At 45.6% G+C, this 25,560-nt stretch overlaps 1 protein-coding gene across 1 annotated transcript; it reads left to right on the forward strand.

Annotated features, from left to right (window-relative positions):
- Nucleotides 1–99: 99 nt before the first annotated feature.
- On the forward strand, nt 100–25,175 carry LOC139351142 (endophilin-A1-like). The gene is made up of 9 exons (XM_070992876.1): nt 100–371; nt 16,063–16,131; nt 16,554–16,626; nt 16,711–16,854; nt 17,884–18,017; nt 18,100–18,258; nt 18,874–18,977; nt 19,060–19,190; nt 20,108–25,175. The coding sequence occupies exons 1-9, from the start codon at nt 327–329 to the stop codon at nt 20,302–20,304; spliced, it is 1,056 nt and encodes a 351-aa protein (XP_070848977.1). The 5' UTR covers nt 100–326; the 3' UTR covers nt 20,305–25,175.
- Nucleotides 25,176–25,560: the final 385 nt, after the last annotated feature.

Raw genomic sequence — 25,560 nt, forward strand, 5'->3', positions numbered from 1 at the left:
CTCATCAGTAGACGATCTTTGACTCTCTCTCTCTCTCTCTCTCTCTCTCTCTCTCTCTCTCTCTCTCTCTCTCTCTCTCTCTCTCTCTCTCTCTCTCTCAGACTGATAATACATCCATCTGGGTTTGGTTGGTCTGGCAATCACCGCCTTTCGATTCCATCACAAATTTGACCAAAATAAACGGAGGAGAATCGACGTCTGGCCGCCGTTAACCGCAGGATTTACCGCCATTTTTTCCTTGGTCTCGCGCGGCCGTTTTCTGCCCTCATACATTTTCTAGAATCTCATTTTGCTTGCTTGTTTTGTTTTTCTCCGCCACCGAAGTGATGTCTGTCGCGGGGTTGAAAAAGCAGTTCCACAAAGCCACCCAGGTAAGGAGACACCGTCCAGTCTGTCTGTCCAACCTACAGTTTGTACCCCACCGTGTCCTCCGCGTTACATCCTTCAGACTGATACGAAAAGAGGCAAACATTGCGATACATGAGCGATTAAAAATGCACCCCACCACTACAAATCGTGGTTTTATTTTTAAAAACAGCATCACATTCTGCTTTTTGTCCTCTTTCTGGTCCCGTATTTGAATTTCGAGCACGTTCGCATTCAACACGTTGACAAATCTTCATGTTTGTTTGTTTTTTAAAAAAGAGGTTTTTGGCAGATATTAAGCTCGCGCTTTGAATCGTGTGTGGATGAAGTCTCCTGCGTGCTGTTTTCTCGCGTGTTTTCGTGCGGGTGTGCGCTCAGAAGCGGGGCATACCCCCTTCTCAAACCCACACGCGCACACGAAGGGGTGTTATGTAACAGAATGTGAGTTGAAAATGTGTGCGTGTGTGTATGAGTGTGCGCGCGCGTCCGCAGAGCTGATTGGCTGTTGCTGCACGCAACAGGGAATTCCCTCCATCCGCCTCTACATCCGCCCATCTCTACATCTGTCAGAGCCTCCCTCCATCAGCCCTCCATCTCACCTACACCCCTCAGTCTCTCTTTTCCTCCACCCATCATTCTTTTAAGCTGCCCTTCATCTCCTCCACACTGTAGTCATCCACCCGTCATCCACCTCTCCATCCTCCACTATCATCCCTCTGAACATGCTTCCATCCCTTCATCTTCTTTCATGATGCCTCTCATCATCCCTCCATCTTTACACCCGTCTGGTCTCATTGGAAACTTTCTGTCATCCCTCCATCACCCCTTCATTGCCTTTGATGATCCCTCTGAACTTCCCTCCATCTTCTTTTCATCTCATCTGTCCATCATGCGATCAGTCCTTCGTCTTCTCTTCTTCTTTCCTCTCCCTTTGTGGTCATCCCTGTGTCGTCCATCTGTCCAACACACCTCCGTCTTCATCCATTGTCTTGTAAGACATACATCCTCCCTCGTTTTGGAATTACACTCTCCATCCTTTTTTATCACTCTGAACATCCCTCCATTCCTTTTCAGTCTCTATAATTGCCTTTCCATCCCTCCACCTTCTTCTCACAATACGTCCTGTCCCTCGAAGGTATCCATTTTTTCTTGCAGCCATCCATTATCCTGAATATGACATCCCTCCGTCTTCCCTTTTCTCCATGATCATCTTTTTCTGTCATCCCTCTATCACTTTCCCATCCCCCATCTTTCTTTTTACCCCTGCAGTCATTCATCTGTCCTCTCTCCATTTACGAGGAATCCTTCTGACCTTTAGCCTTCTCGCTGTCGGCGGCCAGCTGATGTGGGGAGGTGAATGTGAGATGAAGGCAGGAACAGAGGCTGTATGAAGCTGACCTGACGTCTGTTCACTCCACCCAAACACCTCCTCTTCCTCCTCTTCCTCTTCCTCTCATAATGTCATGCTGTCTGCTGTAATACAGTCAGTTTGGTCTGAGAGTCCACGGCGATGCTAGCCGCTCGCGGGCTGTACGACAGCGAGCTAACATGCTGTCAATGCTAATGCTAACATGCTAACCTTTAGCAGGTATGATGTTTATCAAATCAGATTTTTTTTTCTCAAATCTGATCTTTGAGACCGACTGTCCGTGCCGTTTTCCGCAGATGATCAGATTTGCGTGTCGCTGCGGTAACGGCACAGGTGTCAGTAGCTACGTACGATGGCAATGCGACTTTCCAGGGTGGAGAAACGAGAGATGGAGATCTGTATAAATCTGAGCTGGCGGTCTGAAGTTGGCCAAAGTTAGACTTACTTAAGCGTGTTAGCATGCTAATATATGCTAATTAGCACCACAGACAAAAGGCACCTGAGGCTGATGAGAATCTTATGAGTGTTCGAAGTGTTTGTTGGAGCTCCATGAAGGTCAGAGGATCACCTGAACACCGTTTACTGCTTTATTTTTTTAAACATACACCTGAATATTATTTTCTGGTTGTAATGGGAAGGTTGCTGACTGTGTTTTGTCCAAGCTTTTTGATTTATGATGAAGCTCTGAAGGCGTTTTTATAGAACATGACGGACGTGTCCTCAGTTTGCTCCAATGAAAGAGCGTAAAACAACAGAGACGAGCAGAAAGGAGGACGAAGCAGCTTCAGCGTGGAAATATGGCTGAAGGGCAGCTTCTGCTGTTAATACTGGAGAGCACGTTCAAATCGAATGGAGCTCCACAGAGACGCTGATGAGGTGGTCAGAGGTCAGACCAACAGAAGAAAGTGGAGAATGAAAAGCTCACATGAAAGAAGCTGCCGCTGAGTTTGTGGAAACGTCATGTCTTTGCGGACGGAGATCGATAAAGCTAATGCTAATGGTGCGTTCAAATGCAGCTGGAAACGCTCTTTTTACTAAAGACAAACAAACGAATGAGTGGCGTCTTCAAACTGATCAGAAAGCAGCCATCAAACCTCCACATAGTCAAAACTCCATGTTTTTCGCTTTCAGCTCGAGCTCTCACCACGTTTCTGCAGATTCTCTGGAAAAGTCAGTGATTTTAATGCAGTGAGCAGTTTTCAACACTGTGCATTGATATATGATGACACGACTGGACTTTGTAGCAGATTTGGATATTTTCCGATCAGCAGAGATCGTGTCCACAGTGTCTCTTCCTTCTTCATCTTTTCTTACGCAGAGACGTGATTAACTCAGCGATTCAGTCTGAATATTCCTCCATAGTGATGGTGAGACGTCTGTCTTTGTTTGTGGTTAGTTTGAGAAGAAAAATCCTCGCTGAAGGTCCACTTCTAAAAGCTTTGTCCCATTGGGAAGTCTCACTGAGGACAGGAGAGACCAGAGGTCTTCAGAGAGGAAGACAAACAGACAAAAAGACAACACAAGTTTAAAGTTTCCCGGAGCAGCTTTTACAGCCTGAAATAAGGACAAGAACAAAGCGATGTAGAGTCCTGGATGATGAGCTGCATCGGTCTGTGCAGCAGCAACAAACCAAACAAGGACAAAACTACTCTTTCGGTCTGCTTTGTGGTCGACCGCCTGAGAAACTGAATCCAGATCAGCGGAAATGTTTTTTGTGTCACTCTTTCATCCAGTCAAAGCGACGCCGAGAGCTTCACTGGCACCTTTAAAACGTGGAAAATAAACACTGAGGAGGGACGTCTCCTTTGTCTCTGTCGGTTGTCCAGGCTGTCAAAAGGAGAAATTCCTGAACATGGGCTGGTTTGTCCGATGGAGCGATTCTGATAGAGGACATGGTGTTTATTGATCCCTGAGGGGGAAACTGGGTCACTGCAGCAGCAGAGAGCTGCTGTTTTTACCGCTCTGACTACTTTTAATACTTCAGTACTTCTAAAGTGCTGTATGAGTACTAAAGGATCCACTGTAACCCGCTAAAGCAATTAAACTTTTATTATTTTTCCCTGAACATAATCCATCCAGGAGACATTAGGTCGTGCGACTGTCTAATTATTTCTTTTATTCAGGGATTTAAGTCGTGACGCATCGATGTGTTGGAGAGTCAAATGCAGGGTAACAGACGTCGTCACAGTTTCCACTAAACTGAAGCGTCTTTTCAGAAGATTTCCCATCGAAAGCAAAAAAAAGATGCAGGCAGCATCATGGCAACACCACCTGTAATCTAAGGTCTGTCACTTTTCATCGAAATAAAGGCCAAAAGTTAGTGCTGTGAAAGAATCCAACCAAGTTTTATTTGATGTATTTCCTTTCTTTAACGTTGTTTTGTTTTTAAAGCAAGTCTTCAGAGTGTGCAGCTAACAACAGGAAGCTAACAAAACCTCTGCTGATAGCTTGTTTGCATATGATGTGTGGGCTGCAGATGGAGGGCAGGAAGTGATCTTCTGATAACACACACTCACAGTGCCTGTTTGTGTCGTTCACAGTTGTTCAAATCGATAAAACTTTGTTAAATTGGTGTCAACGGTTTCACAGAAGACAGGTGGGTTTAATATCACATGACTGCAAACAACCAATAAGCAACAAACACAAAGTGCAGCTGAGGCTGATGGGAATGCTGTGAGTTTTGCAGGAATTAATTAAAGTACTGGACAAATTCAAATTGTGAAGCAACACGTCAGCCAGAGCAACAGTGAGGCTCCCTGATTCTTTGTTAATAACACACTAAAAGCAGCAGACTCGTGTCTCACAGGAGCAGGAAAAGCAAATAAAATTAACAGAATCACATGTTGGATGTGAAGAGGTGAGACGTCAGCGGCGCAATGTCGAGCAGGCGGGAAGCGAGGCCCAAAATAGATCTGTGATTCACCGACAGACGTTAGCGGAAAGAGAGGGGGCGGCGGGCGGCACGAGACGTCAGGGGCCGGTAACTCTGGAAACCAGGGGAGGACGAATCCAGAAATATACCTTCTGTTTCTGCGTGATCTGTGCGTTTGAGCCGGATCTGCCGTCCGTCTGGGGTTGATTAACCATGCAGCCGCTGTGGTCTGGTTCATTGACATGCCTTATTCATGCCGAGCAGAGCGCGGCGCATGCCAACAGCCCTGTAACCGGGGGCAACTGGGTGGATGTTGTGCAGAAGAGGTGATGGATGATTACAGGTGATTACATGCAGCGCTGGCACAACACATCGTCAAGCATTACAAAGTCATTTCAGGCTAGAAAATCTAATTCAGTGTGAATCACAACTCTCTGAAGGACGCATCATCATGAAACTAAGACTCCTGGTGGTTTGAGTTCGATGAAACGATGAGCTCATGGTGGAAAACACAGCTCGTGTCTGAATAATCGCAGCAGTATTTTCAGCGCGTCCTTCCTTCTCTGCTCCTGCCTGACAAGGAACAACTCGTTCAGTCCACCATCTGTAGTCCAGAAGCTCCAAAACAAAGCTCCTGTTGTTTAGATTTACCTCCAAATCCTCGACGTTTTGCCTACAGATCGTTTCACATTGCAAACACCGAACACAGAAGGGACAATAAGGAGCACATTCGACAGTGCCTACATTATTAAAACTGATCTACAATCAGATTTCAACCCCAGGCTGCACAGTTGACTCTTAAAAAAAGAGAAAAGTGGTCCTACTTCCTGTGCCGAGGACATCTTTCTTTATGTGGCATCGAAAGACGCATCAAGCATTGTTTAGTTTATGCTAGTGTCTAAAATTCTGGTATCCCAACAATGTTAAAACAAACAATAAATAATTATAAATAATTGAATAATAATAAAATAATAATAACTGGCAATTAACCTACATCTTTTTTTAGCATCCAAAACAGAGTCCAGGTTCAAAAACACTGCTAGCTGGTCGGCGTTGTGGTGCATTTTGTGGCTAAAGAGCCGGATGGTTTTCTGAGGAGCTGGTGGAGACCAAAGACGGAGCTAAAAGACGTCTTCATGGTTAATGATTTCGGAATCTTCTGCTCAGATCGCGTTGACGTTTCATGGAATGAAAAGAAAACGTAGGATGAGTTTGTGCACGTGACGCGATGGATCCTCTCGCCTCAAACATGCCGTGGTTTGTTTGGCTGCGCTGGAAACAGTTACTCTTCTTCTGCTGTTTTTCCGACACACTAGCTCCTCCCAGTGGTCGATACGTGTCATCGTGATTGGACCTCCGGACCTGCTGTCACAGCTCACGTTAAAGCTGGAGTTGGTAAACCAGTAAGAGTGAGCTAGAACGCTCAGTACCCCCATAGACAGACGGGCAGGTTCACCATCCAATCATTTCATTTTGGCCAATTGAGATGATTGGATGACCTTATTACAGGCCAGCGACCATCACCTCAAAGGAAAAACGAACAGAAATACGGAAACATGCTGAAATTACATATTACATATTACATAACAGTTTTGTGGTGTAATCTTGTTTGGGTTTTTTTTTTAATTTTCTGGAGGGCGAAAGCTCTCAGGTGTGTGCTGATTGGCTGCCAGTGGTGACAGCCAATCAGCTGTGAGGAGTGAGTGTTGAACATTAAAACTTGATACGAACGCAGACTACCTGTCCACCGAGACCAGAATCTAGGACGCATTTCGGCATGCTGAGCATGTGGTGGCAGTGTGAAGCTAAGTCACAGTGCCCTCGACCAAGATGGCCACCGCTGCCAGCAGGGGCAGGAAATGGGACACCTCAGTCCACCTGGCTGAATAAAACATGAGAGGTGGAGAGAAATCAAGCTGAGATGTACATAAACATGGCAGGAAGAGACTGAGGACAGAGAGAGGATGAAAGACGAGAGACAACATTAAGAATGAGGAAGTGAAAGAAGAAAGAAGTAAAACTGATAGAAGAGAAGAGAAATGTCAGAAATTCTCAAACAGTGGCTTTTATTTACCTCAATTACCTCAATATTTTATGTTCACAGCTCATTGGTAATTCATGGATCACGTGACCAAGACGCAGTTTATGAGTTAAAATGCTGTTTTTGCAGGAATTTACCACAAATCCAAACATCCGATTTTACACTCATCTTTTGCAAACAGGCCAATCAGCTGCGATACCGGCTTTTATCTGAAAGAGGAGAAGCCGTGAGCAGAGAGATGGAGGGATGAGACGAGGGAATCAGAGACAAACCGAACGCTGACTCGTGTCTCACGTCAAACGCAGTGACAGGAAGTGTGCAGAAAAGCAGCTAAATGAAGAAGAAGAGAAAGAGAACCAGCCTGTCGTCTCTTCCTCTGCTGCTTCCTGATCAAACACGCCCCTCTCCAGTTCAGGAGGCAGTGTTGCCGTGGCAACCCACACACGTGCGACGAGGAAGCAGACGCGATGCAAACACACACACACGCACGCTGAGCTCTGGTTGGCTCTCTCAATAATTGATCAACCTTGAGGGCGCCGCACGTGACAGAGAGGCAGAGGGAGGGACGACCCGTGTGCTCCTTCCTGCGTCCTCCATCTTTGCTTTCAAGCGTGTTTATCTGATTCATTGCCGCCGCGGCCCTTGACCCTTGACCTCTGGCCGCCTCACTCTCAGCTGCCTTTGCTGTTGGTGATGCAGCCGTCGCGCTCTGAGGGAATTCCCATCCTCCTTTTTAAACTGGTGACAGCTGGAAGGTTGTAGTTGTGTTCACTGAGGCAGAAGCGCTCTCATTGGTTGGTTTAAACATCAGGGGCGGGGAGTAGCACCAGGCAGCATGGCCAGACTCAATAACAACGTATTAGCAATAGTGATAGATCAGTATTAGGTTGTTTGTGAGTATGTAATTGTGAGTACAAGTACATGAATGATGATACAAAAGTAGTGTGAACGATAAATTGAGAGCAGAAAACTTATTAAAATTTACTGCTGAAATCATTCGTCAGTGAAGCCTTCAGCAAAGTATATATAAATAAATGCTTTGCTATGCCTCATGGGAAACGGGGGGGGGTGATTGGTGATTTGCCAATTAGCATTGAGCTACAGTTGTATGGAGTAAAAACAATGGTTTCAATGATCAAACCAACATTAAATCAGAGTGTGAGCACCTTCACTGTTGAACATTCAGAAGTGTTTGCATGTTTTTAGACACTTCTTCATATTTATATTTTTGAGTTTTCAGGAAAACGGTCAGAAAACGTTGATTCCAGTACTGCAGCAGTGTCATAGCGTCTGTGTGCGGTTATGGTGGGAGTGTTTTCGTTGGTTTCGGGTCAGCTTTGATCTTCATCCGCCAGCTTCCTCTGCATGCTAATCATTTTCCTCCCAGTGCTCCCCTTTCAAAATAAAAGCACTGTTTGGCAGCTAAAATGGCATGTTGACACATTGATGCTGACAGGGAGGGTCTGGACGTCTCTAAAGATATCAGAGAGGTCGAAGCGTGTGTGTGTGTGTGTGTGTGTGTGTGTGTGTGTGTGTGTGTGTGTGTGTGTGTGTGTGTGTGTGTGTGTGTGTGTGTGTGTGTGTGTGTGTCCAGCCTGAGAGCTAACTGGTCGCAGTGGTTGTAGACAATTCATCTTCTGGAACAAGAAAATCAATCGGCAGCAGAGGAGATAAAACCACAGCGATTCATTTTTCTGTCTGTCGTCACTTTCTTCATCGTTGTCTTTTTGTCTCATCTTCCTCCGTCCCTCCTCTTCATGTTTGTGTTTGTGTTATTATGACGACATCGTGAACATGCTGCCGAGCTGCCGTGCATACTGATGCACCGCCATCAGTCTTTCTCAGTGTTTTACGGCCGTCTCTCCAACCTCCCTTCAGAGTGATCGTCTGTACTGCAGCTGCCTTCTGTACCAGTGTGTGTCTCTTTGCTGGCCGTTTTTATGACCCATCAGTCCTGAGTGGCTCTCCACAGCACGGCCCTGCAGGGCTTCAGCCTCCTGAATGGAGTCGTCGTGTGATGAGCTCCGCTCAGAGCTGAACGTCGACGCTAATAACGCTAATAAAGCACAATTTGATCTTTTTATACATTTTTTTTTTTACACAAATGTAATGTGTTGATCAGTGAACTTTAGAGAGCGTATTTCCCAAACTGTAGATATATTCCTTTAAATTAAAATGGATTTAGTATTTCATTTTACTCCCACCACTTAATGTTTTTTAAATATAGAGAAAAACAAATGGAGTTTGGTTGGTAGGTGTAATAGTAGCTATAAATGGGGAAAATACTGATGGAGGCTGGAGTTCATTTTCACTTGTAGGAAACAAATATTATGAACTACAGATTAAGAAAAACTGAGTAGATTTTTGCTCTAAGAAGTGATTTGTGGTTATTCCTCACTGTCAGCGACCCTGCCGAGCTCCTGCTGGAAGTTTCCCACGAGGCTCCAGTTCGTCTTAGAAAACCGCAGGACGGCGTTGCTCATAAGGAAGCAGCCGATCAGTCATCTTCATCACCTCGACAGGAATATTGCTTAAACCCCATCAAACACGCAGAGGTTTGGCGGCCTGTGAATCGTGACTCCAGCAGCTGATGAATGAGGCTCTCTGACGGGCTGACGGAGCTGGAATATACTTTGTCTCGCCTTTATGGGATGAATACAAATGAAAGGAGGAATAGATCCAGTCTGACACGCTCTGATGTCTCACTCTGTCTCTTTCCTATCAGATTTTTTACTCAGGCGTGTCGATCTTTGCCTTCTCTTTGTCTGAATCTCTCGCTTCTCCGTGTCTCATTTTGCTTTATCGCTCCCCAGCTCTTCGTCTTCTTCTTCGCACTTCCTCCCACCGCCGAGTCCCTGCTGGTAACGTGACATCCCTTTTATGTGTGTTACCGTAGTAGCGAGTGACCGCGGTTATGTAACTCATACCGTCTCACTCGCACGCAGTAGACTAAAAGCTCCCGAAGCCGCTAACAGGGTCGAGAACCTGCGCTTATTTTGTCATTCCTGTTTGTTAGAACATTTTACTCACTGACGACGCTGCAGAGATCTGAAAACACTGCGAGCACGAAGTCCCAAGACACCAGGAAGCAGATGATGATGATGATGATGATGATGCTCATGCTCTTAACAAACCCTGGCATAAAAGGCCATTTTATTTTGCCGTATGCGGCCTCTGTGAAGCTTTCCTGGGAAAAATGACACTTCTAGCTGAATGCTAATGTCCATGCTAACATGCGCACAGCACAGCTAACGTGTGCAGTTCTGGAGTCAAGACAGTTTATTGTTGATAGAAGTGGGTCCATCACTGAGCTGGACAGCGAGCCTGGACGGGGTCTCCCGCTGTCGGCCGTGAAGCTCGCTTTGACTGTTTTCAGTCGTCTGTACTGTCTTTGTTCAGGATGCAGAGTCTGTTGGAGCGGTCGTTTGATGGTGTTTTCAGGTTTTTGAAGGGAAAAAAGGGACAATAAATGAGGAAAAATTGAAGGTTTCATAGGCGGCACGGTGGTGCAGCAGGTAGTGCACGTGCCTCACAGCAAGAAGGTCGCCAGTTCAATCCCTGGGTCGGGCCTTTCTGTGTGAAGTTTGCATGTTCACCCCCACACCCCCACAACCCCGAAAGGGATAGTCAGGTATAGACAATGGATGGATGGCGCCATGGTGCCACCATCTTGGATTTTGGACTATTCCCATTCCCAGTGGGGTCCATCTCTCTGGTGTTCACACATGCCGGACCCTTCAGACGTGTTGAAGTTTAAAAGCTACAGTCGTACACGTGAGAACATGGAGCCAAAAATCTGACCATCTGATGACTTGAGCTGTGAGACAGTGTCCGTCCTCGTCTGCTTCCCGTCTTTGTCTCGTCTGTAATATGTCTGTCCGGCCCTTCGTTCACGCTCTCTGAGGCTGAAAAACCTCCAGGTGTGTCGCTCACCTCGTGCATCTGTCTGCAGGTGAAGGGTTCACTTCTCATATCGGAGTTTTTACAAAAATCAAGTTGTCCCGAAGACGACGGCGTCTGTGAATCTTCCTTCTTCTTCTCTTGTTGTTGTAGTTAATAATGCATGAGCGCTGCTGAGGTGTTGCTGCACTGCAGCTGCTCGGAGGCTTCCCGCCGGAGTCGACCCGTCGCCTCCCGGCGGTTAAAATGCGTATGCAGCGCTCTGAAACCTGCAGGACTCTGAATGCAACACGTGAAGCTTCAGCCTCGTCCTGCTTTCCTCTCTCCAGCGTTTCTCTTCTCTTTCCTCACCCTCTTCCTCCATCTGTCGCCTCATTTTTAATTTTCTCCCATCATGCATCCTCCTACCACAACTCCTTCCATTATGTTTGCTTTCACACTTGTCTCATTGTCCCTTTCGCTTTCCTCCTCTTCATCTCCGTCCTCTCCTCGTCCTCCTGATCCGATCTTTCTGCCTCGGATGAGGCACGTCGCTCTGTTTGTTCCAGAGTTAGATTCCAGGATCAGATCCTGAGAGCCGGTCTGATGGACAGACGGACAGGAGCTTGGGGACGTGATCTCAGCCTCGTCCTTGAATCTTAAACAGACATCTGATTAGAATCGATTTGGGCCTCAGATCAAAAACAAACCCTGTCTCTCCAGCTTGGTTGGTTTAAAGAGGACGGCTGATGAGGACGAGTCAGTGCAGCGACACAGCTGGGTTTAAAGTGTTTAAAAGTAGCTCAGACAGGAAACTCCCACCAGGAGACGAGCTGTCCTCATATTTCCAAAGCTGAGGATGTCTTTCAGAAAAGAAAGTGCTCGAATATTCTTTAAATTCAACAAACGCTGCAGCTGAAAAGCCGATGGAGTGATCAGTGGATTACTCCTTCAGTGCAGCAGCTGAAGAGCTGGTAGAGACCAAAGCAGAGCTAAACGTCCTTTTACTGGACTTCACCAAATGGACAATAATGTCTGCTGGATGAATGGTGTATATTAACTATAAATGCTTAAAAAACTGCGATGACGGATAATAAAGCAGAGCTGCAGATGTAATAAAACATGAGAGGTATCAGCCATTGGAAAGGTGGAAAAGACCTTTTCTCTTCTTTCCTCTGACTCTTTTTCAGCCTGTCTGTCTTAGTTTTCCTACAGAAAACTGTCGCCGTCTTCTCTTTTTCGCCTCTTTCACTCTGATTTTCTGTCTCCCTGCGTCTTCGTCCTGTGTTCGCTCTCTGAAGAGTCATCACCTCGTCACCTCTCAGATTAAAACGTAGATGTTGGAAAGCTTGCATAATGTTTCTGAACGTCCACCAGTCCTCTGTCTCTGATGATGTAACCGTCCTCCCTGCTGTTACAGTACATGGAACGAGCGGAGACAAAGGTTTGACACTCATACATATAAAACTGTCTCTGGCTGGGGGGCAGAGCACAGATCGGGGGGTTATCAGAGAGTCTGATGGGTGTTAAAGCTGCTCTGGACGAACGTGATGAAACCGAACGCAACAGCAGAAACACCCTCACCTGCAGCCGGTCAGGAAAGTCAAGAGGGAAGAGGAGGAGGGAGCTGCTCCTGTAATGCGTCCCAGAAGTATGAAGAAATGAAGACCTGCTGGACAAAACTGCGTCCAACACAAACAGGACGAGCACCAGCGCTGAAGTGTCCGGAAACATGAGTCCTGCCCAGCGTCACAGGAATTTGACTTGTTTGAAACACTTGCAGCTGCTGGTGCTTCAGTCTCCATGTTTCTGTTTCAATGTTTGGGCACTTGAACGCACCACAGTTCAAATATGAACCACCAGCTTAAAAAGTAGCAAAGTTAAACATTTAATGATGATTTCTGGGTATTTTTAATCCAGTAAAACCTTTTCCAGAAGTCATCAGAGGTTTATAAATATTGAAAGAATAATACAACTGGGTTGAGCTTTTTCTTTTTTTTTTCCCAGACACAGACATATTACATTTTGGATAAATAGCCTGAGCCGGCCATCAATCCAGCCTTTTATCCATCTACAGTCCAAGATGGCGTCTGAGTGTTTTGGCAGCCGTTCAGACTGATAGATGAACCAACTCCGGCTGCCAAGCTCGCCTCCCCGGTTCTTATTTCTCCCCCTGATAGGCTAATTCTCCTCCACACGAGATTAATGTCAGCTGGAGAGGAGGACTATCAGCTGTCAGGGCGCCATGACCTCTGACCTCTGATCCCATCGCTGTCGCCCGCTTATTATTTCTTGCAATGAATCTTATTTTTCTGAGTGACTCCTCAAGAAAAGGAATGTGAAATGATATTAAAGAGGGAGAAACAGAGAACGAGGGAGGGCATGAGATGAGGACAAAGTGAGCAGGAGACGGAGGAGACGGAGGAGGTAAGACGTAGCTGCTGAAGTGGGAGGCGCAGAAACAAAAGAGAGAAACTGATAACAGGCAACTGTGGAGGAGGAGAGATGTAGAACAGATGGGGGCTGTTAATGCATCAGTGGTCTAAGAGGTGGTTAGTTCTACTTTCTGTGTGTGTGTGTGTGTGTGTGTGTGTGTGTGTGTGTGTGTGTGTGTGTGTGTGTGTGTGAACGGCCACACTGCCAGCACCCATGGGTCCATTTTGAGCTCTCTCTGTGATTAATATCACCCAAACTCAGCTCTTAACTTTCCTGTGGCTTGGTGGACTCAGCACAGCTCCCTCTGCAGGCCATGCACAGCACTGCACCGCGGCGATGAGTTCATGTATGCATCGCCTCCTCAGGGGGCGCCGGGGAGGAGTCAAAAATGGTACATATTGTCCTTCTCAGCGCTCATAAATAGATGTGTGTCTGGTGAGAGAAGAAGCAGAACCTGCCTGTGAATCATCCTGTTTTTAGGTTTTCTTCAGTCTGGCAGTGATCCAGTGACGTTTGTCTGTGCATCCATGAATACTACCACTGCTAGTGGCTAATTTGGCTTTCTTTTAATGGTGTTAACTTGATCAAATGTGAACAAATACGGGCTGTAAAAAGCCTGCAGCTGACTGAGTGACTTTGATGTATGAACCAAACTGCTGACATTCCCGCCATCCTCAGCTGTGCTTGTTAAGCGCCAATTAGCACATGTTGCTAACATGCTAAACAGCCACGTGGGTAGCATTATATTGCATCTGCTTAACATCTGCATGTTAGCATTGTTGCTGTGAGCGTGTAGCATTTAGCTCACAGCGCTATGCCAGCCACTTTAAGAGCGAAGCGAGACGTCACTGCATCAGGTAATCAGAAAGCTAGCTAGTTAGCATTTAGCTCAAAGCACTGCTGTAGCTTAGCACAGCTCTGTCTTCTTTTATCCTTCATCTCTTTGTAACTTATATGAACTGAAGGATCTATAAAACCACAGCTTTAACGTGTTTTCTTGATCTGTAAAGTTTCGTTGTGAAGCATCTTTGTGGATCAGACGTCATCTGGAGTGTAATAATGTCAGCCATGTTAAAATCGGTCACACAGAGCTAAACGAGCGTCGGTTACAGTGACGATACGATCTCTGCTGAGAGACCCAGTTATGTAACTGTGTCAGTACACCTCTCTGCAACCACAGACCAGCGTGTGTGTGTGTGTGTGCGTGTTGGTTCTTGGAAACGAGAGGCAGATCCCTGTCTCCATGGCAACTGCTTCTTCCTCCTCATCTGTCCGTCCTCTCACATTCTTCCTGCTGTGGTTTGTGTTGTTTTTGCTTTTAATAACACGCCATCTTTTTTTTTTACCTCTCATTCGCCTCTTTCTCTCGCTCACACACACACGCACACAGCTCTGATCAAAGCTGTCCTCTTTCACACACACACACACACACACACACACACACACACACACACACACACACACACACACAGGTGCTCAGGTGTGCCGGCAGTTACATAAACACGTACATGTTTACCTTTATGTTTGCATGGTTTGTCAGCGTGATGAAGAGGATGTATGACATCTGCATCGCACACACACACACACACACACGCGTGCAGACACACACACGCACACTTGGCATTAGCAGTCTTTACATAATGAGCTTCCATGTGTGCTTTGATGGAGTGAAAGTAAGTAAAACTTCAGTAAAAGTATGTCAGTATTATCATCAAAGTGTACTTAAAGTATCAGTGTGTAGAAATCGGGCCAATGGGAGAAATGTCTCTTTGGACAACTCAGAGACATCTGAAGACAAACATCCAGACTGATTTCATCTTCACAGCTTATTGTGTTTGTTATGTAAAGCCTGAACAGTGAGCTGTCAGATAAAGGGCAGAAAAAATCCAACTGTTTCCAGCGAAGTGAAGGCGAGTGGAGTCCAAGAATAAAAGAGCAAGAAGAGAAATCACTCCAGTGAAGTACAAGTCCCTCAGAATTGTACTTATTTTGATATTTGGAGTGAAAAAAAAGGTCTGCCATCCTCTGTTGCTTCAGTATTCAGCCTGACTGAATGTGTGTATATACAAGTAAATACTGCATGAGTGTGTTTGTTTCTGTGTGTGTGTGTGTGTGTGTGTGTGTGTGCGTGCGTGCGTGTGTGTATGTGTGTGTGTGTGTGTGTGTGTGTGTGTAGTCCACCAATGCGTGGGAGGCTGATGTGAGTCACGATTGTGGAAAATCCCACTCCCCTCCTCCTCCTCCTCGTCTTCATCCTGAGCCGATCAGAAAGCCAGAGGCGTCACTCTGCGGCACTTCCTGCTATCGCGATGTGTTCGAGGTTCTGGGACGTCTGAGCGCCATCAGATGTGACGTTTACGAGCCGTGCAGCCTCTTCCTGTGTCTCCCTCACACAGACAGACCTGTTCACTGTAAACCTGTTGTGGCCTCGCTGAGTATTAGCAGCAATGGAAAAGTTACTTTTGAAATGTAATCGATTACAGTTGAACCAAGTTAATTACTTCATCAAAAAAATGTCACTTATCACATCTGATTACTTTTCTAACTAATGTTTTAAGCTGAAAAGTCCTGAAAACATCATTTAAACCTCTGCAGTACTGAAAACAGCCTGTTCTTCTGAGCTCGTCAAACTTTTTGGACATACGTGGTTCCTACAGGACGGCCGCGCTGCAGACGTGATGATCTTATAGGAAATGAAGCATCGCTGTAGATTAAAGAGCGTCAGCACAAGCTCTGAATGTGGACACGGATCGTGTCTCTGTGGACTCACACGTGACAGTGAAGACAGGGAGACACTTGTCCCTCGATGAAGACGTTTTTACTGAAGAAGGATGAAGAGGCTGTGGGACAATTAAAGTTGTCGTCAGAGGCCAAGATGCAGAAGAAGAAAGTCCTCTTTAATGCTTTTTAATGACATGAACAATAAGTTTCAGGGCCATCTCTCTCGTCCTCTGACTTTTCTCTGCTCACGTCTTCATGTTGAACCAGTTTTCTCTCATTACAAAGCTGAACGCAGCCCGGTCGTCCCTCTCTGAAGACTTTAAAGCGTTTCAGGACAGAAAACATGAACTGTCTCTCTCTCTGTGTTTCCTGTCACAGAAAGTCAGTGAGAAGGTTGGAGGTGCAGAAGGAACCAAGCTGGACGATGACTTCAAAGAGATGGAAAAGGTAAATGTCCTTCAGTCAGACCTGATGTCAGTAGTAATCAATATTTATTTCATTGATTACAGTGAAGAGAACTGATCGAGGCTTTTACTGTGAAGCAGGAAGTGTTGGGGTTTCGAGCTGATAGCAGAGTTAAGCTAGCTGCATTTTCAGGTTGACGCCACTCTCACATTTATTGGACACAAAGCTACAGCCAGGAGCCCGTCAGCTTAGCTGAAGAAATAGTTTGGCACATAAAACAAAAAGAAGATGAGCAAGCAACATAAATCAGATGTTTGACAGAGCCAAGCTAGCTAAGCTAAGCTAAGCTAACCTGCAGAGTGGCATCAGTCTGACTTTCAGCTGCTTGCTTCTGATCTATCAGGGCACTTGAATGTCTGGATTGAATCGATCGCTGAGCTCTCGTGGTGTGTTTTCCTCGGCAGAAAGTGGACATCACCAGCAGAGCAGTGTTGGACATCATGACCAAAACCACAGAATACCTACAACCCAATCCAGGTATGAAACGCACAGTTAGACCACCACAGCATGCAGCCGTGAGCGGCACCAGTCACTGGTAGGCTAACCGTTGCCGCCCTGCAGCATCCAGAGCCCGGCTGAGTATGATCAACACCATGTCAAAGATCCGCGGGCAGGAGAAGGGACCCGGCTACCCGCAGGCCGAGACCGTCCTGGGCGACGCCATGTTGAAGTTTGGACGGGAGTTAGGAGAGGAGTCCAGCTTCGGTAAGTGGGAATGCTCTCATGCTAATGTTAGCTTGGAGGAGTTGAGCTCTGACTGGGAGGTAAAGAAGGTGCGGAGGCAGATATGCTGCGTCAGCAACATCCTCAGAAAATATCACCGTAATGTCTTTCGCTTTGGTGGACGACTGAGAAAACTACAATACCCATGAGCCTCAGCTGCCCAAGTTCAAGATGGGATCAGAGCTAATTTAAAACACGTAATCACTGAAGTCATAAAGATCAAATTAAGTGTGATTCATTTTAAAATGTGACTCTCTCTCTTCTTCTTAACTGTCTGGCTAACAGCTGCAGACATTACAAAGGTGACCTCAGTTTGCTTGTTAGCCTGCTAACCCTCTGAATTTAAGCTAGCCACGTAACCTTCAGGTAAGACCGCTAACCTGCCTCGACATCAGCTCCATAGTCATGAAGAAAAACGCTAAATATCATCATCATTACTGATTTTACTTGTATTCAGGCTCAGTTTTGGATGTTTTTCGGGTAGCTAATGTTAAAACAGTAACACTTGTTTTCACAGGTGACGGGTTTGAATCTAATTAGCTGTAAAAAGTTTGATGGTTTGCAGATGATTTGGTGAAAATACGCAGAACATTTTCAAAACAAATTATTTCACTGTCACAAATGCAGCAGCGTCGTCTCTGATGCATTTTTCAGCTCAAAATCCGAAGTGTTCAGCCACAAAGTGAACAAACACATGAACTCGTCAGAGCTCGTGAATTCTGTAGTGTTCTTTTTGAGGTCGGTGAGCTTTTAGGCTGTTTCACATTAAAATGTTCTCACCTGAACTTGAATGTCATTCATTAGAAAAGGTGAAAACCAGGTCAAGCTGTGTTTTCAGACATTTATTCTCTGCTCTCTGTCAGACTTTTGGGTCACCAGAAACCAGCACTGAGCTACAAAACCAGGAAAGGACAGGATGAGTCCACCTGACGCTTCCTGTTTGGGAAAACCTCTTTTATCCTCTCTGTGTTTTCTCACTCTGTCTGTCTTCCCTTCGTCACCTGCCTCCAGGTTTGGCGCTGATCGATGCCAGCGAGGCGATGAAGGAGCTCGGGGAGGTGAAGGACGCTCTGGACATGGAGGTCAAACAGAACTTCATCGACCCGCTGCAGAACCTCCACGACAAAGACCTCAAAGAGATCCAGGTGAATAAAACAGCTGTTCACAGTGACATGGGTGCTGAATGGCTGCAGCTGTGGGAGCTCACTCCTTTTCCCTCCACCGCAGCACCATTTGAAGAAGATGGAGGGCCGCCGCCTGGACTTTGATTACAAGAAGAAGCGTCAGGGGAAAGTCCAGGACGAGGAGATCAAGCAGGCGCTGGAGAAGTTCGACGAGAGCAAAGAGATCGCAGAGCAGAGCATGTTCAACCTGCTGGAGAGCGACGTAAGCAGTCTGATGTCTCAGCTACAGATTATTGTCATCCAGATTAACCCATTAAGAGTTTCTACACAGCGTCAGAGGGTCATCGAACGCTTTGTCCAAAAACAAAGATTTACATTTGATTTCACATAAGATGAAGAAAAGCAGCAGATTCTCAGATCTGAGAAGCTGGACTCATCAAACCTTTGACATTTTGCCTGAAAAATGACTTAAACGATGGCTTCGTTACCAAAACTGTCGCTTTTCTCAAATTGACCTTTAAGATAATCACAACAGTAATTAATGAATCAGTTGATTTCATGCAGTGTGTAGGTGTAGACAGTGGAAATGTCTCAGCCGCTCGGTGAATGAATAAAGATAACAACAAACATGGACGTCATGACGAAAACGTGACTGAGAGCACGCGAACACGATCTGATGCTGCTGATGTTGACACGGCTCTTCTGTTGCTATAGTTACGCCTGCAGTTTTGGACAGATCCCAGTGTGTTCAGAGCTGCAATGACAAAACAAAGGGCAGCGATCCTGTGCTGTGCTGTGCTGTCCCGAGCCGAGCCAGACTCAGGCCCAGCATGGGATGGCAGTGGAAAAAACGTGTGTGTGTGTGTGTGTGTTGCAGATAGAGCAGGTGAGCCAGCTGGCAGCGTTGGTTCAAGCTCAGCTGGAGTACCACAGCCGCTCGGCCGAAATCCTCCAACAGCTCTCCAGCAAGATGGAGGACAGGTATTGATCTCGCTGCCCACCTGTGATGAAAATAAACCGCCTGAAACAGACTGACGTGAAACCTTTTTTTAACTGTGTCCAGGATAAAGGAAGTGTCCGGTAAACCGAGGAAGGAGTACACCCCCAAACCCCGAATGACCCTGGAGCTGCTGCCGCCCAGCGAGAGCCACAACGGAGGGATACACTCTGCCAAATCGCCCGGAAGATCACCAGGTGGAGACGTGTTCTCTGGGTTGTTGAGCGAACGGCAAACAGCCATCTGTCAGGATCAGATTACAACCATGTCCTGAGCCGGCAGACGTGTGCCGCCAGGAGCAAAAATCAGTGTCCGGCGTTGCAGTTGCTTGTTTTATCTCGTGTAATGGAGGTCAAATGTTGCAGCGTCTGGGACACCTCACACAAAAACACGGCTGTCCCAGGTTTTCCTTAACAACCTCTGTGACATGTTGACCAATAGGAGCTCTCCTCCGCGCTGCCTTTTCTGATCACATACGTGCGAGTCGTGAAAGGCGGCCAGCTGTGATTGGTCAGGCGCAAAGTCTCAGAGTCATTGATTGGCAGACACTTTTTGTGCTTTCAGACCAAATCTGCAAAAGCACAAAGTAAATAAAACCAGAATCAATCAATAATTAAACTGTGTTTACCGTCAGCAGTTTCCTGAAGTGTCTCTGAGTCCATGTGTTCATCTCCTTCATCCAGTCATGTGTTCACAAAGTGGTGAACCTCGCTTCCAGGATGCCCCTTTCATACCCAATCATGATCCTCTCACCTGTTACCAATGAGCCTGTTTACCTGTGGAGCGTTCCAAACAGGTGTTTTTGGAGCATTTCACATCTTTCCCAGTCTGTGAAACATGTTGAATAAGCAGATATTTACAGAAATCAATGAAGCTGAAGAGGAAAATCATTGAATATAGTGACTTCGAGCTGCTTTCAGTCAGGTAAATGTTAGATCAGCGCTTTTATTGGTTTTACACGGTGTCCTAACTTTGGAATCGGGGCTGTAGGATGCTGCAGGCCACAGCAGAATGTAAACAGTCATTGGGTGGCGTATTGTACTTTAAATGTGGCCGCTCGAGGTCGTTGAACTTCATGTGCTAAACCTGCCTCGTGCTTTCTGTCCCCTCACAGCTCCCATGGACCAGCCCTGCTGCCGAGCGCTCTACGACTTTGAGCCAGAGAACGAAGGCGAGCTGGGCTTCAAAGAGGGCGACATCATCACCCTGACCAACCAGATCGACGACAACTGGTACGAGGGCATGATCAACGGCCAGTCGGGCTTCTTCCCCATCAACTACGTGGATATCCTGGTGCCGCTCCCTCATTAAGTCCCGTCATTGACCTGATCCTTCCCCCCGACCCGTCCAGACACCCTGAAAACAGCCTGTATTTGCGTAAAACAACAAACCGCGCCCTCCTTCTTCTTCTTCTTCTGTGCTTCTGTGCGATTCTGCTTTCACAAACCGGACTGAAGTGACTGCGACGGAGGCGGAGATGCGGTGGATGAGGCGAGGCAGTGATTCAAGGAGGATTTTGGCATGCAGAAGAGAGGGAGGAGAGGGATTAAAGAAGACGAGAAGATGAAGAGACGATGGTCTTTTACAGCACAGCGCTCACTCGGCGCTCCGCTTGGCCGGGCAGCGCTAGAAACCAATGAGGCTTTGGAGGCTTCGGCACCGTGTATATGTACGTGCATGTATGTGTCTGTATGTGCTTTTCAACCTGTTCTTTCCCTTTTACGATCAAGCCAGCACAAATTCCTGCTTGTCAGTTAGACCGCCTGTAATACCGTCTTCTTCTCCTCTTGAGTTTCTCGCTGTCTTTCTCTTGAAGTATTTCTGTCTTTTCTACCTTGACTTGCCTTCTCGTGCTTCTCCTCAGACTTCTCAGCACTTCCTGTCTTTCTTTGTTCCCTCCCTCCTTGGCTAGCACTGCCTCTTAGCATGGCTCCGTACTGTGTACAGACCTCCAACCCATGATCCAGAGCTACAGTAGTTCATCAGACCTTCCTGCTTTTGTTTGACGGTACCTCGTCCTCTCTTGACATACTCTGCCTTTCTCAGAGTCTGCGTTGAATCTCAGCTCAGTGGCTGTATGCATGAACCAGCCAAATCTTAAGTTTGAGTGATGAGACACCAGTGAGATGTGGTCCTCGGGAGCACACCTTTGAATAAAGCAGTATCTGCAATAAGTAGATTTTACTAGAAGGAAGGTGAGAATACCTGCTTACTTTTTTTGAAACCTGTTTGTCTTATGATGGAAATTTTAGCAGGTCTTAAAGGTTTGAGAGTCAGGAAAGCACGTCTTTAAACATGCCAGCGAAAGCGATAAAAGGGAAAACTCTGCTAACACAACCAGCACCGGCCATTTGTACTGAACTGAACTCCTCACCAGGCTGCCGCACAAGTCGTAGCCTATTACAGTCGGCATAGAGGAGAAGATGCTTGTTGTTTTGTGTGAAGTACCCATTCACAGTATTGTGTGTGTACCGTGTGGAGTACCTGCTTGTCAGTTCGTCTTATTCGTAGCTTTTGCATGCGAGACTGTGTGAACAGTGATAGCTCCTCTGAAATTCCTGTTCCGATGAACGGGATGATGCTGAGTGTGCTGCAGGCAACAGAACATCCAGCGTTCAGACGTTATGTAAGGTTCCTCGTGCCCTTCACTCCACTAAGCGTTCTAGAACTTGCAGGAGTTCCAGAGCGCTGACAGAATTCTGGAACCTTCAAGATGTTTTCGAGGTCTCGGAATCAGTCAAAAGCTCTAGAAACTTCGCACCTCTGAGAACATTATCTGATGTACTGAAACTTCTTTGTGTGCTAACTGAACATTACAGAGCCTTGACGGCATTGTCGCCCACAGAATGGTCTAGGAAGGTCTGATCATCCGAAATCGTGGTTTAACAAAACTTCCCGAACATAAGAGCCTTGGTGGTGTTTTGGACCTGGAGTGTTCTCATATATTCAGGCATCATCAGAACATTCTAGAACCCTCAAGTTCCTGTTAGGTTAGCATTAGCATTCAGTATTGGTGGTAGCTATTATGATAGTTCCCTAGAGTATGCTTCACATGCAGTATAAAGTGGGACTAATTCAATGGCTTCAATGGCTGAAGTACTACCTGCCTGTGTGTGTACGTATCAGTCGTGTTCTAAAACAGTATTAACTCGTCTACTCAGACAAAGGTCAATGTTATTTATTGTCTCTTTAAAAATTCACCTCTTTAGCGCTGATGGTAGATTAAGCAAATCGTGATGATGCAACCTTATAAGGGCCAATGGAATCCGCCAGTTTATGTTAAAACATTTGCAAAACTAAAGTTATGACAGCAGCAGAACATTTTAAAAATCATAACGTCACAGGCTGAAGCTTTGGGACTTGTTAGCTAGCTAATACAAGCTGACAGGGAGCTTCACGTACAGTTAGCTAGATAACGCCTTTTGATTCTACGCTAATAGCAGTGCGTTAGCCATGTTGAGACTGAAGAACTCACCACTGTATTCACGACTTGTTGGGACAGACAATCCATATGGTGCTGGGTTTATATCAACTCCATTGTACATAAAAACCTGAACAGTGTCATAGATCAGATACTAGACCTGTGCTGCATCCAGGTCTTCTTTGCTTTGGTGCACATAGTTAGTCACCTCGATAGAATTATTTTTCCCGTTGATCATGTTGGCTTTTTGAAATTAAAGCAGAAATTTAATGGGTATCATTGAATGAAAAACTCTATCCAGGCATTATTTATTATGTCATCAAGCATTGGCAGGAATCTGTGCTAGCATGTGGCTAATGCGAATGTGCCAGATGTGGCTAACCAGCTAGCCTTTCGCTTCACATTCCCGTACTTGCGTTTTTGTGATGCGGTGTTGAGCAGAATATTTCCAGGTAAAGGTTTAAAAATGTACAGATACTTAATTTTTGTATTACGAAGATGTACTAATACTTGTACTCCAGTACAACCCACCCTGTGGTGATGTCAATGGGTCAGGACGCTGCTGTAGCTACTGTCGAGACTGTCCTCGATCCAAAAATAAGAGGAAAAAAAAAGAGACATTTATCCAAGGTGCATTGTTTGTGTTTCCCAAGCTGTGGTTCGGGGCCATGAAATGGGTCGCGTCGTGCCGGTTCAGGACAAGTTGGTCGACAATAGTAATAATTAACCAGGTTCACAGCAGAGAAGAAAATAAACACTGAATAGGCAATAAATGACAATTTAACAATAAGATCTAATGTTTTAAAATGAGGAAGAGATGATGGAAAACTGTGGAAATTATCTACGTATCTATGTATCGATCTATCCATCGATCTATCTACAGAGCTTTAGACCTTAGACATCTCCTCCTTTGCCAAAGCGTAGATGATGTGACAGCAGCTACAAACAGTAAAATTAGCTCAGAGTCTCTCGTTGTCCTCACGTCGCTCAGCGGCTTCTCCGTAACTGTTCCGGGTTTTCATGAACGACAAGCGTTCGGTGCTCGACCACGTTCAGTGTTTTGCTTTGATTTCCTTTGTTTCGTCTTGGCGTTCTGAGTCTGGAACCCGGTTTTCTGAGTCCACCTGTGGAGAGTCTGTGAGCTGCATGCTAACTGAACCGCTTTACGTCTGCTGTTTGAGATGGTTTTCAATTAAAAAAAAGGGGGGGGGGGGTGTCTGCTGGCTTTTTCTCGTGCTGCAGTGAGCCTGTCTTAACTGATACCCTTTGGTTTCTATGGTTCTGTATTTATTCTTTCTCTTTTGACTTGGTTCAGCTATATTTGTATAGCACTCCTCTTCAAATTACAAAGTGCTTTAAGACTTTTTGAGTATGGAACATGTTTTGGTTTACTTTTAACCTTTCTCGTGTTTTCTTTCGTGCTGATTTGCTCTCTATGGCGACATGTATTCTAACCTCAATGAGGGACTTGTACAGTGTTATGTTCCATTTGCCCTTTTCACCTAAATGGGGCTCAGCCCTCGACCACGTTACCTGCCCGAACTGAATTTCAGCATCGCTCTCGGACAGTAAGATCAAGCAAAGAGCTCCAAACCAAACAGCCTTTCCTCAGAGACACAGCGGCTCTGAAAGCAGAAATAATCTCATTTAACTGGCTGACTTTAAATTCAATCGACTGTCAAACCTCCATGTTTCTCATTTCAAGGACATTTTAAGAGCCTTGTGATCAGTTTGAACACTTTGACTTTAAAATGTCATCAGATTGAAAATCAGTCAGGGGTTGTGGAGTTTGGCTAAATTAAATGAGTGATTTTCCATTAAAAATTTTTAATAAACACATAAATCGCACACGAAAGGTATAAAAATATCCTTTATTTACTGTTGCCTCCTTGAATCAACCCTTCAACATGCTGAGAGTTAGATGAAAACACTGATACCACCATCAAATCTGTAAATTTAACATGAAGCTAGCGCCATCAGCTGTTGGCTTAGTTTAGCATGAAGGCGGGAAATGGGGAGCAGCTAGCCTCGCTGCGTTTAAAGGCAATGTGCAATTGTTTAATCTTTACAAAAGCCACAGCGTTTGGTTTTTGGGAGTTGGTCTGTGTCTTGGCTCAGATTTAAGGTCGTTTAAGTGATAAAATCATTTGTTTCGTGTGCGGTGAACTACCGACCGTCCAGGAGCATCAACACAATTCGAAAAGCAGCCGTCGTTTATGTTTTATTTATATTTGGGCTAAGACTTCCGCTTTAGTTTTCAGACAGTTTAGCTAACATTTGTGCTGAAAAAGGGTTTTTTTTTTTCAGGCCCCACTCTCCGAGGTTTACGTCAGCCAGTGAGATTACTTCTGCTCTCAGCACCGCCATGCTTTAAAGAAACAGTCTGCACATTGATTTTTAATAACGTGGTGGAACCTGGTGAGCTAATCGTGTGTATGTGAGTATATACACACTGTGTTGCTATTTATTTCTGTATTGTATGTATTCCTTTAATTATTTATTTATTTATTCCTGCGTCCTATTTATTGGTTCGGCACCTGTGGCATATTTGACAACTGTCAATACATTGGTGTGTGATGTGGAGGAGGGGAGGGGCTTTTGGGGCGTGGTCAATGGAAAAAACCTAGCTGTGATACTAACTCTAACTGTTGCTCTCCTCGTATTGGATGGTGATATATAATAAGACCACTGTATGTATAACTGCTTGTCGTGAAGATGAACTACAATGTAATGACAATAAAGAATTAACACTATGACGACACATCGCAGACATCGAGACTCCGATCTGTCAAAATCTATTCTCTGAATAGATGCAGACACACAGAGCGTCTGTTAGCTGGTAATTAAGTCTGTTATTTACCTGCTGTTTATCGTATTTACATCCACATTTTCCCCTCTTACAAAGCAGAACTATAGTCACAGCATTTAGTAAAGTACTGTCCTTCAGCACAAGTTTGAGATATGGTACTTGTACTTTGAGTACTTCAGTGTTAATGCTGCTGTCTACTTCTACGCTGACACATTTGGTGTGAAGTAGGAAGTTGTTAAAAGTAGCTCCACCTTGACCAACGACAACTTACATATTAATACTGCAATGCTAATGATAAAGTGATATAACTGTATACATGACTGTAGCCACTCTGCAT

The sequence above is a fragment of the Chaetodon trifascialis genome, chromosome 23 (assembly GCF_039877785.1).
Source record: "Chaetodon trifascialis isolate fChaTrf1 chromosome 23, fChaTrf1.hap1, whole genome shotgun sequence".
Classification (NCBI taxonomy): Eukaryota; Metazoa; Chordata; class Actinopteri; order Chaetodontiformes; family Chaetodontidae; genus Chaetodon; species Chaetodon trifascialis.